This window comes from Elgaria multicarinata, chromosome 11, assembly GCF_023053635.1.
Source record: "Elgaria multicarinata webbii isolate HBS135686 ecotype San Diego chromosome 11, rElgMul1.1.pri, whole genome shotgun sequence".
Lineage (NCBI taxonomy): Eukaryota > Metazoa > Chordata > Lepidosauria > Squamata > Anguidae > Elgaria > Elgaria multicarinata.
This window is the reverse complement of record NC_086181.1, coordinates 14,270,012-14,282,429: the sequence shown is the minus strand read 5'-3', so window position 1 is coordinate 14,282,429 and position 12,418 is coordinate 14,270,012. Positions and strand designations below refer to the sequence as shown.

The following is a 12,418-nucleotide window of genomic DNA, read 5'->3' as shown; positions in this document are numbered from 1 at the left end:
CACCCAGATAAGTGTGCCTGGGAAGCCCAAAGTTTCAATTTTCAGCACACTTGCTTGGAAATATCATTGAAACTGACGGGTCTTATGCCCAAGTAAATATGATAGGGATGGTGTTCTTACAGACTGTCTGGCCCTTAGGAACAGTCTATGAGTTGGTTTAAATCCAAAGCTGAACTAGGTAGTGAATCACTTTGCAAGACTTTCTTGTCTAATGTCTGGCTCTTTGCCAACTACTGGTGGAGTGAGATTGGGGAATCGGATGGGGAGTTCTGTCTTTGCTATGCTTGGTGAGGAAGTTTTCTCTCCAGATAAGCTGGATTTCAGCCAAAACAGGGGCACCTGCTACTCCCCCCACCCCCTTCTTATCTGCTGAAGACTTCAGAGAGCTTGCTGTAATGTCTGTAGGAGATACACTCACCACACCCGCTCCCCTGCAGACACGTCAAGACTGTAATAGGTGGACACATGACAGAAACAAAAAAGGTAGGGAGTTTTACAGGCTGGTTGCTAACTCAGATTTTAACACAACATAACATAATAACCGTTCCTTTCATTTGCTTGGAGATGTCATCAGGAAATCTTGCCTTCTTTGTGGGATTTGAAGTTTTATCTCCCCCCCCCCCCATAACTCATTGGTTAAGAAGCTGTAATAACATTTTGAATAAGAAATGGCAAAATGAAAGCAAAATATTCGGAGACAAGAGGTTGTGTTTCATTATGCTTGCCAATGCAGGGGAAATTAAACTTCTGGACAAAATGAGTTGGCATTTAACTGCAAAACTTCGGAAACACTGAGCCTCTGTGCCTTAACATGGGAAATGGATGAGGGCTTTGTGTTGTGGTGGTGGGGAAAGGGTGTGTTGGAGCATATCTTATGGATATGTGTGTGATCTGCCTATCTTCCTGTTCTCTGTGAAATGTTTGTGCTGTTTCTCTTATGGGGTTGTGCATTGCTGTTAGCTCTTGTGTTTTGAGTCACCGTTTATGTCTTTGGAGCACAGCCATGTGGGATCCCAGTCTTGGCATTGTGGGTAGAAAGCCAATGAACCTGAGGACCCGTGCCCCTTCCACACCATCTGAGCCCTTGAACTGATGTGCTGCCCCTTTGTAGTTATATGGCTTTGGCTGGGTCGCCTATTGCAGAAATCCTTTGTACACTTACTCGGAAGTAATTCCTGTGAAACATAATTCTGTATAAACACGCATAGAATTGAATTGCATGTTCTTTGCACTGGTTTAGGACTTTTGGTTCTATCCTTCCACTAGTGTGAGGCCAATTGGCTGGCATCCTATCTAGTCAGCCATTTCTTGATATTAAAAGGGATTGAAGTCTCAGTTCCAGATGTGTATGGATGGGCTGTATTTATTCAGTAGTGAAAAAAATGTACACATCTTCATTCCTCCATAAATGCCAAGGCTGAGACCAGCAACTGAAAATTGATTCTGGGTCAGCATTAACTAGGAGTTAGCCATGGCTTATATCTATCTTTTTTCTCTCTGGACTGTCACTAGTGGTAAAGCATCTAGACAAGCACTCTGAACCCAGTGACTGGCAAAGCAAGCAGGATGGACTGCAATTTGCGTGTGTGTGCCAGCCTGTGGTTTGGATTTGGTTTTGGTTTGCACTGGTTAACTATTTTCTGCCTATGATTGCCCATGGAGGTGGAGTGGGGAGAGAGGGAATATTGCAGAGGCTCTTCCTCCTAGGGCCTCATGAAAATCAGAAATTAGAATAAGACTACCAGGACCCAGTGATCAATATAGAGAGGAACAGGTAACTAGTTATTCGTGGTTCTGGAAATGTTGATGTCTAGGAATGAGTTTCACTATTTGGTTTCTGAAACAGAACAATAGTCCTAACACATTTTGTAAGATTACAAAATAAGTGAAATGTGTATGTAGATTGATGGAAATATTTTAAATATTTTATCAGGTACTTAATACTAGTATAAGGCAGCTGCATATATAACGGGTCTTAACATATTTAGTTAACAGTGCCTATGAGTACATGTACATAAAAAATTCTGTAATTTAGGGCCAGCAACTTGTGACCTTCTAGATCAGCCTTTCTCAACCTGGGGCGCTCCAGATGTGTTGGACTGCATCTCCCAGAATGCCCCAGCCAGCTGGCTGGGGCATTCTGGGAGATGCAGTCCAACACATCTGGAGCGCCCCAGGTTGAGAAAGGCTGTTCTAGATGTTTTAACCTACAACTCCCCTCATCCCTCACTGTACTGGCTAGAGCTAATGGTAGTTGTAGGCCAAAACATATGGAGGGCCACAAATTGCCCACCTCTACTATAGGTTAAGCAACAAAAATAATAAATAAATTCGTCATATGAATGCTAATAAAGGCTGTTGTCTTCATATTGCAAATTGGGAAGTTGTGGAGGAGACAGTGGCTTATGACAGCCCTACAATACAGTCCACTGTTAATATTGCAAGCCAGCCAGAGATGCGACTGAGGCTCTTTGGGGTTTTCAGCCCAAAATCCTGCACACAAAAGACACACATGCAGCTTGCAGCAATGTCTGCTCTGCTTAACCCCCCTTTTCTCCCACACACCTTCTGTACTTGCATACTGTACTTGTGGTAAATGTTGCACAACTTTCTAAAAACAACACAACAACCATGAATCACACTTTTCACACAAAATAAAACCTGAGCTAGAAAAAGCATGAACGCCTCTTTGCCGTTACCCTTCTTGAGTTGGGGGTGGATGCCGCTTCACGAAAATCCTGGGTGTCATTGTTTTCTATAGGAAGCTCTCACCTCTGCCCTTGGGCACGCAAACGCATCCTTAAAATTGGGCAGCCTGTGCAAATCTTACTAGAACAAGCCTATGGGAATATCCGAGTAAATTAATTTGAACCGCTTTGGGGTTTGTTTTTCTTTCTTTTTTTAATGGGAAGCGGTATATAAATATTAAAATGAAGAAATATAGCTGCGAAGGAGGTGGGTCTCGCGACTTAAAGAAAAATAAAGAAGGAAGGATCTCTTGCCCCGCCCCCTTCGGATTGGCCCCTCCTCCTCCCCCATCTGCGGATTAAGCGAGCCCGCAGGGTTGGAGGTGAGTAAGGAGGACGCGCTGGGGGCGGGCCCGCGCGCCTTAATCCCGCCTCGCCGAACTTGGCTGCCCAATGAACGGCGGCGGCTGACTCGGGCCCCGCCCATCACGCATTGAAAAAGCCACCCCGTGTGAGGGGCGTCCTGCGAACGGGTCAGTCGTCACCAAGGGAGCGGGTCGGTCCAAGCGGCCGCCGAGCTGCTCCTATCCCGGGCCGCGGGGAGGGTCGGTCCTTTTGCTGGGTCGCTCGCTCGCTCGTTCACCGGGCTGATGGCGGCGGGGACATCTTCCTGTTGCCGGGGCGGGCTGCAGCCGCTCAAGGCCACCGTCCCCTTCCAGCTGCAGCACCGGCGGAACGGAGATGGGGGGCGGGCAGGTAAGCGGGGTGGGAAAGGCAAGTCCAAGGGAGCGCTGAGGGGAAGTTGGGTGAGGGTTAGGCCCGAGTGTAGGCGGACGGGGTAGCCCAAGGGAAGGCGTAAGAGTGGGACGAAGAAGGGCAGGTTTGGCTCCGGGGTGGGTGGAAAGAAGTGCGACGACGGGGGAGGGCAAATATGGAAGCAGTGAGGACGGGGGCCGAACTGAGCGGCTGTGACAAGTTGAGGCAGGGAGTGACAGAGAAGGATGAAGCGGGGGGGGGATCTCTGACGGCGAGTTTTGGGAGCTTTGATGGGGGCGGGGGCGGCTGGGAAGCAAGAGGGGAGGGGAAAGGACCGGGCTTACGTTGGAGGAAAGCGCACGAGGGCAGGTGATGCGTTTTGAGGGAGAGAAAGCAAGGGGGGGGGGTCGTGGAAAGGATGTAACTGAAGGGGCAGGAGCTGGGTAAGGGTAATGAGGTGCTTGGGGGTGGGGATTGAAGGGGTGCATTGGGGAGGGAGATGAGCCCTTTGGTTGAAAGATCAGGGTATGAACAGTGAGGTATTCCCCCCCCCAAAAAAAAAATAGATTCAGGATGGTGGAGTTCCATGCAAACTGTAAAGAGCACCACAGGCACCTCTCCCTCCTGGGTGAACGGGCAGCAGAATTGCAGATGGGATGCCTCATAAAGTAACAGTAAAATCATGCATTCTGGGACTTCACACACATATACCCCAAACCATCCTGGCCACATAATATGCTGATTATCTCTGAATTGGCTGCGTTCACACACACACACACACACACACACACACACACACACACACGAGGACTGTCCTGGAAAGCTCACAAAAATGCTGGTTCTGCATATGACTGGGGGAAGGTGAAGAGGGACTCAACATTGGACATTAAGGGGGTTGCAAATTTCATTAATGCTATTAAATAAATACATGGTGCGGCCATAGCTAAGAATGCAACCAGAGCAATCTACAGTCTCCTTTGGAAAAGGCTGCCGTGCAGCTGGAGAAAGGCACAGGAAATAGCAACTAAAATGAGGTTGGTGTGGAAGAAAAGGGCAAACAAGTCTTGGGTTAGGGAAGGAATATTCTGTGGAGTTGATTGCACTGCCGGCTGGAGTTAAACCTGCTGGCAGGGGAGGAGGGGAAGGTCAGAGATGGCTGTGGAACAAGGTCTTAAAATGTAAATACGGGGCAGGGAAGAGAGTAGGACATGTGCAGGTTGTGTTGAATAAGAGCATATATGAAAGCGGGTCATGTAAATGATGGAGGAGCCCCAGGTGAATGGAGCAAATGAGGTAGCAGAAATTCAGGTCTAGAAGGGAACATTTGGATGCCTTTACTGGGCTGTGAAAATGGGTGACTGGCTGACCAGATGGGGATTTATAACAGTGGGTTGGGAGGAGACTATATGGCAGGTCCAAAAAGTGGGTGTGGAAAGCCAGGCTGAGATTGGCAAAAGGGACTCTGGGAAAGGGGAGCAGTGGCAGCTGATGGCTACTGTGCTATGAAATGCTTGTTGCTCCCCCGCCTCGCAGCTGAGATGGGTATGGAAGTAACTGGGGAGGTGAGCTATTCTTTCAAAGGGAAAAGAGCAATGTGTGTTGCAGAATATTTTGCATACTTGGCAACGATACATGACTAAGCAATATGGGGGCGAGCCTAATGTAGTTGGGGGCAGCATAACAGTTTCATGACATGTCTGAGGCAAAGCCAGGGGAGTCAGGACAGCTATTTGGCAGGGGTGGAAAGTAAATATGCCCATAGTGGCACCCTCTTCTCCTCCTGTTGTGCTTTTGACTCACTTCATCGCCGTGACATGCTACAGTGTCTGCTGTGGGGTTTTCTTCTGGGGGCCAACTTTATCTGGGTCATGTTGATTTAGTGCTAGCTATTCCACTGCCAGTGTTCCCTCATGGACAAAATCGTTGGCCTATTGAGGTGATTCCACATACACAACAAAAAGGTAGCTAAAACTGTCAGCACAATTGCATGATTGATTGGCCAGCAGAGGTTAGAAATGAAGTGAAGGATTTGTTGTGGCTGTGGCAACCTCACATGCATTTCCCTTCCTCTAAATTCTTCTTCAGGGCAGATAAGCACTGCTTGATGTGGCTGCGGAAACTGAACTCCACTTATTCTGTGGGGAGCTGAGCTCAGTTTAGTAGTCCTTGCATGACAAGTCTGTTTTAAAGGAGACACACACACACACACGTATGTTAAATCATAAGGAGTTCTTGGTGCAGGGATGCAGAGCTTCCTTGGCTCCTCCAAGCCCTACTCTCCTGGAGACATTACCCCTCAGGCATCCCCACTGTTACCTCTCACCTCAGATCAAAGGTAACAGTGGGGGTGCAGGTGGCGAGCAGCTTTCCCAGTGCCATCCAAGTCCTTTTGAGGCCTTATGGGTGGCAACTCGATCCCACCTCCACTTGTTTTGGTACCCCTGACTTAGTACCTCATATGTACCTATCACCTTTTGCAAACTCCTTGAGGAGAGAGTTTAGGCTCCTTAACAATAATAATAAAACTTAAGAGAACAGGTCACTCAATTTGTATTCCTGCCGAGATATGTGTATGTAGCCATTCAGGCATATCCCAACAAGATCACTAAAGGCTTGATATTTTTTATTGCTGGATTTTTAAGTTAGTTGGATAGTACATTCAAGTACCTTTTATTATTTATCTCTGTACATTAACCTTGGCATTTCCTGCTTAGTGTGCTGGCAAAGGGGTGAAGTTCTTGCACAGAGCTCTTAATTTTGACCTAGCAGCTGGGTCTCTGCAAGACTGTCTAGTTAAAATGTTTGATCCATTGTTTGCGTCTTTTGAAAATCATACTGTGTAACTGTATGTAACATTATGACACCTCAATGAAGGTGGATCTTATCACAAAAAAGAGATTGAGTTGACTTTAGAAAATGATACCTTCCAATGAATCTGCGATGGTTGGTAGCTATGCCTTTTATTGGGAGCCATATTTATTTACCACTTAGTTTATATTGACTGGGCTTCCTTGCTTTATGACTGGGAGAATTAATAAAACTGGATTGCAGGCTGATAGAAAGCAGTTTTTTTTTAATCCACATGCAGTTTACAATAACTGACCAAACCTCAGAGAGCACAGTAGTTGGAAGCTGTGAGATTAGCTGCTGCCCTGTCAAATTTTTGACAAATGCAACATTGTCAGCTACTGAAGACAGAAGCATAATGAAATCAGAGTGCGATGTTGTGGCCACGCTTCAAAGAAATTATTCCAGTGTATAGATCAAGAGCCTAAGTGCTCTCCATAAAATTCCTAATATTACCTGCCTTACACCTTTGCTTGGCTAAAGTTTCCCTCTTCATATACAGGAATACAGCCCAAGCCTAGTAGGGTCTTTAAAAAATAATATATATTTTTTCCATCTTTACATTGCAACTGGTTATATTTTTGTCAGGTGTGAATCTTACAATGGAATTAATGGTGAGTTCAAAGGAAAACGAGGCTGTATATGCTGCAGCTTATCACGACCATGATTGCATCCTCCTGGTTGTTCCAGCGAGGAGGTGTTCCATAAAGTCATGTTGGGGTGGGTGATTCTTGAATTCTCTGCTTTCCGATAATCCTTGGCAGACTTTCATTGACCACACACACTCCTGCTCTCTTCCCAGAGTGGCCGGATCTTCCCCTCTCTGGTGGACAGAGGCATCCTGGGGAAGCTTGAAGGGAACCTTCTGTAGTAACATTCGTAGGAGCAAACGATGGAGTTACAGGCATATGCCTTTCTGCATAAAATATAATACATAGCTGTAGGTGTGACATTAAATGACGTGAAAAGCCAAGCGTTAAAATATAGCAGCTGAAAATTGTTGAGGCCAGCCTAGACTCTTTGCAGCAGATCTGTGTGTCTGAACCCAGAAATGTGGGGATCCATAAAGTAAAGGATGGGACAGGGTTTCTACTTGAGGAACTAGACAGATATGCGGTGGAGTTTTTGCACTCCTTTGTGGTCCTGCCTTGCTCCTTATATTCATCTCTTCCAGTGCATGTACTTCCTGCATGATTGTGGCAGATCAGGTTTAAACAACATCTGCCACGTTTTATTCCAAATTCTGCCTATGGAATTGTTGGAGGGGGTTGTTTTCAAGGACCATATTGGTTTAACACACATTATAACATTTAGACCCCCATCAAAGCTGCCCATCAAAGTTAAGAGGTTGGTAAGAGCCATCTGTTTTCAATGAGATTGGATCCCTTGCATTCAGGCCTCATCTACACCAAGCAGGATATTTCACTATGAAAGTAGTATATAAAAGGCAGGAGCCACACCAAGCAGGATATAGCAGTATGAAAATGGTATATGGTTTGTGTCAATGGGCCCCAACAGTTGTCAGTGTGCTTTAATACCACAATTAAGCAGTAGTGTGGCTCCTGCCTTTTATATACCACTTTCATAGTGCAATATCCTGCTTGGTGTAGATGAGGCCTCAGACTCTTGTGTGCCCATTTTCCCTTTCATTATCCAATTCCAACTCGATGCTTATGTGGATGCTATGCTGACTAGGAGTGAGGGTTTTTAAAACCAAACCACCCAAACCACATTACTACCCCAGTTAGCAGAGATCCTTGACAAATGACTTCGTTTTCAGGAAGTATTTATTGCCCTGCCAGGGAAAGTACATGAAGTGCTTTAGAAGCATGTGAATTTATTTACATTTCAGGCTGAGTGGGTAGGAATGTGAGAATAAGAAGAGATGGGCTGGCAGAGTAATGACAGTAGAGCAGGTACTAGGTTCATATGTGGAGGTGGCTTACAGCTTCCTTTCTCTGAATGAGTCATATGATTAGAGGGATTCTTTTCTCCAAAGGGGCTCACAGTCAATCTTATGTTGGTTTGAATGTGTAGGATTACCAACACCTGAAGCTCTGGTATTTGGCCAAGGATGGGGGTAGCGCCTCACAGGCACTAGGTGGAGTGAATAGTGGAAGCTTTCTGTGGGTTTCTTGGGCTGATGCACACAGATAAAATCGCCTTTGGCCCATGCTTTTGTCCCAGTGCTGGGTAAAGTAGTTGGGCAGGAACTGGGAGGGAAATGGGTATGAGCAATCCCCCCACAACTTCCGCTCTCGAGCTGCTTTGCCACCACCCTGCTTAACTTGAGTGAGCCTGTGGCAGATAAGCAAGCCTTATCTTTGTGTTCTGCTGTCTCTCATGCAGCGTTGTGAACTGAAGAGTTTGGAGGACTGTACTCAACTATCACCCTCCGTAGTGCATGCAAGTATGGATGTATTACCAGGGTAGGTGAGTTGGTGGCTTTGTCAGAAGGGCTGAACTACAACTCCCATAAACTCCAGCCAACATAGCCAGTGGTTGAAGATTATGGAGGTCATAGGATGCAACATCTGGCAGGCATCAAGTTGCTGACCTCCTGGATCACACATTCCAACGTGCAGACATTGTGAAAATGATGCTTCTAACTTAGGTTTGGATTCTAGTAACTAGTCACCAAAAAACTAGAGGCTAAAAAACTAAGCAGGTGTGTTTCTTTCCCACCCCAAAAGGCCTTGTGGTTCTTAACTATAAGGATGTGGTGGAGGAAGAAAAGAATGGAAATAAGGAAGAGGAAGTCATGATAACCCACAATGGGTTAAATAAGCCATGATAGTTTATTTAACCCATCATGGCTCACCATGTTGTCTGTTGGGAGTTTTTTTTAACCCATGATGCCTTATTTGGCCAAAATAACCCACTTTGATAACCCACGGTCTGCAGAATGAGTTATTTAATCCATTATGGGTTGTCGTGTAGTGTGTTGGTCACCATGGGTTATTTTGGTCACCTACAGAGTCACTTGGCAAGAGTGGTCAAAACCGCTGCTGCCATGCTCCTCCAACCAGCAGGTTTCTGTTTCCATGATCTGCCTAGCAACTGATTGTACTCGCAGCCCAACCGTGCCCTAACCCTGATGGTGCGCTCTGCAACCTTCCCAATTGTCAAGCACTGTCTCAGGTGGATGGCGGCAGCTGCGCAGGGTTGTCATTTTGCCTTGTGTGCATCTCTGTCAGGGGATGCTGTGTATGACGTTTTGTCTCGTTCCTCCAAACTTCCATGGGATGCTAGCCACCACCACCCTTCTTTGGTGAAAAGGTGCTTTCGCTCATATGGCTTCGTCAGCCCACAGGGTTTTCAATGGGCCTCAAGTGCACCCCTGCTGTGGGTGGCTGTGTATGAAGTTTGATCCCAATCCTGCAAACTTCATTTGTGCCACCCCCCTTTTTGGTGTAGCCGGGGTTTTCACTCCTTTGTGTGTAATCGTGCATGGTTTCGATGGTGGATTGGGTGCCTCCTGACTAGGGGAGGCTGTTTATGAAGTATGGTCCTTATCCTGCATACTTCCAGAGCTTTAGAGCCATGACTCCCTTGTCAGGGTGATGCTGGCAGCATTGAAATAACCTCTCCCCACTCATTGGGGTACTGTGGAAGGGTAAAACGGGCTGCTGCAATGTTGTCAATGGGTGAAACAGCACCACTGCTCGGGTGGGAGGATTGCAGCAGGACAGGGGGTGGCGGGGGGATGACTCAGATCACACATAGTAGCCTAATAAGCTATTCACTGTAGCTTCATAAGCTACGCACAGTAGCTTGCTTGTCCGATTGTGTGGGGGATAACTAGCTTATGTTCAAAATAAGCTATTGTGAGTAGCTTATTAACCCATCATGGCTTAAAGTGACATCTGAACGCAGCCTCTATCTAGGCGTGGGAACAGAAAAGTGGCTGCCAAGTTGGCTCAAAGAAAGACAGGATCTGTAATAGTTTGATAACTGTTCTTGCCACAAAACATCACATGAAACTTGGTTTCCTATCTCATATCTTACAAACATGGCTATGTATGTGTGGGGAGAGTGAAGTAGGGAATGACATGATCCATGCATGCTTACGTGTCTTGCGTGTCACTTGCTTGTATCCCAGCCTGTACAAGGGACTCAGGGCAAACCACTGAAAATACTTCCAGAATAGTGATCTAAATTATGTAAGTCGTGTTGCTCCACTTTTTGTTGTTGTTCTCTTCCTCCTCTTATTAAAACAGTCTCAATTCATTCCAACTCCGGGATTTTCCTTAATCTCCTGCTAACCCAACTCCTTTATGGTAGTTGCCATCTGCTGACCCATCCAGATCCTTCCTTCACCCAACTGGAATATACTGAAGAAAGGGTGGAAATAAAGCAACTTACCTTTTTGTTTTCTTTTTCCTTCACATTTATTTTAATCCTGTTTTGTTTGTTTCTAAAAACCTGCAGCCAAAGTTTTCATGGTCCTTTTTTTTTTTAATCATGTGGGAAATTCAGCTCTTCACACCTCTCTCCATTGACGGCCCATATCATATCTCTCTCTCTTTTTAAGACATATGTACTACTTTCTGCTATAAATAGTACAAAAGGCTGACTTACAAATACCAAGGATAAAAATGGTTTCAATGTCAACGTGGAAGGTTTTCCTACTCTTGGTGCTCATGTCTCAGTTGCTTTGTAGCAAGAAGACCTCCTCTCCCTGTGGTAGTGGGATCTCCAGACAGTTTGAAAACGGGAACCCTTGCAGTCACTGGCTGCCTATAGTCAAGTGATAAATGCATCTTTTCAGCTGCCCCAAATCCTGAGCAATCATAAAATTAGTTAAGCACTACATTATGGCCTGATTATAAAGGAACTGTTCTAGTGTTTTACACAGTTATGGCCTAATAGCAACTCCTAAAATTGCTAATTTGCCCACCTACCCTAGATTGTGAGATGCCCTCTTCAGTTGACTCCCTTCAGTCATGTTGATTTCATTATTACATGACTGACTCCACTTTCTCTCTCCACAATTAGAATGTTTATGAATATTCTTAAACCTTGGCTGTGTGTTGGGCAGTGAGTTCTAGACCATGATATATATGAACTAGAGGGCTAATGGCTGCCATTAGGGTCTTTGTGCTTGATCTCTACCGTTCATGTGGCTACCTCTTCAAGGGAAGAGGCATACACACGGTGACCCCCCACTACTGTGTGCTATACCCTAGCTACAAAAATAGGGGCATTTGGAAGGATTTGCTCCCTCTGGCAACTTATGGAATGTGTGGGCAATTAATACTCCTGCTTGCCTGGGGTCATCTTGGTGCAAAGAAGGCAGCAGCAATATGAACCGCTGTAGGTGTGCGGGCTGAGAGAACTAGTCTAGGCAACCAAGACCCAGGGCCGGTGCCAGACTATTTTGCGCCCTAGGCAAGGTGAGCTACTTTCACACCCACCCACCCAAAATGCCAACTTTGATTTTTAAGAACATATGTTTCCTGGAAAAAATAAGCACAAAACTTGAAACTGCTACATTTATTTTAAAGTGCAAGAAATACATCATGCCAATTATAGCAAACAAATTGGAAAGGAACGTCTATGGGCCTAAAATGCATTATTTAATAGGAATATCACCTCCAAATCATCCCCCACAAACTCGCACACACACACACAAACTCAACATCACTCACTCCAAACAAACAAATGCATGAACACATGCATTCACTCAAAGAACCCATTCACCCATACATTCTCTCTCTCTCTCTCTCTCTCCTGAGTGCGTTCCGGAAGTCCGAACGTGGAGCTGCCCCACCCCAGAATCCCTGGCTTCACTTCAGCTGGGTAGGCACGGGGCACCATCTCGCCCGCCCGGGCCCAGCTGAATCCTCGGGCCAGGCCGGCTCACAGCCAACGTGCATGAGTGCTGCGCTGTGCCCAGCGCCCCTCTTAGCTTGGCGCTCTAGGCGGCCGCCTGAGTGGCCTCTATGGTAGCACCGGCCCTGCCAAGACCCATCCATAGTGCTGCTGTGCATGAGAGCTCTACTCCTCTCGGTGAGCTGGCTTTGCCTCCATACCTGGGCTTCACCCAATACAGTACAGTATGACTCCCATCAGCCTCAGCAAGCATAGCCAATGGTGAAGGATGATAGAAGTTCTAGGCCAAAACA

The 12,418-nt window shown here is 46.2% G+C and overlaps 2 protein-coding genes across 3 annotated transcripts in view; both read left to right on the top strand.

The window, feature by feature from the left end:
• SLC35B1 (solute carrier family 35 member B1) overlaps window positions 1–12,418 on the top strand; it is a 211,159-nt gene that overhangs the window by 143,945 nt on the left and 54,796 nt on the right. The gene's annotated exons all lie outside the window — the stretch shown is intronic.
• FAM117A (family with sequence similarity 117 member A) overlaps window positions 3,249–12,418 on the top strand; it is a 41,516-nt gene continuing 32,346 nt past the window's right edge. For both annotated transcript variants that reach the window (XM_063137713.1, XM_063137711.1), the window contains exon 1: window positions 3,249–3,443. In XM_063137713.1, the coding sequence (XP_062993783.1) occupies window positions 3,338–3,443 (106 nt within the window). In that variant the 5' untranslated portion in view covers window positions 3,249–3,337. The remainder of the gene's footprint in view (window positions 3,444–12,418) is intronic.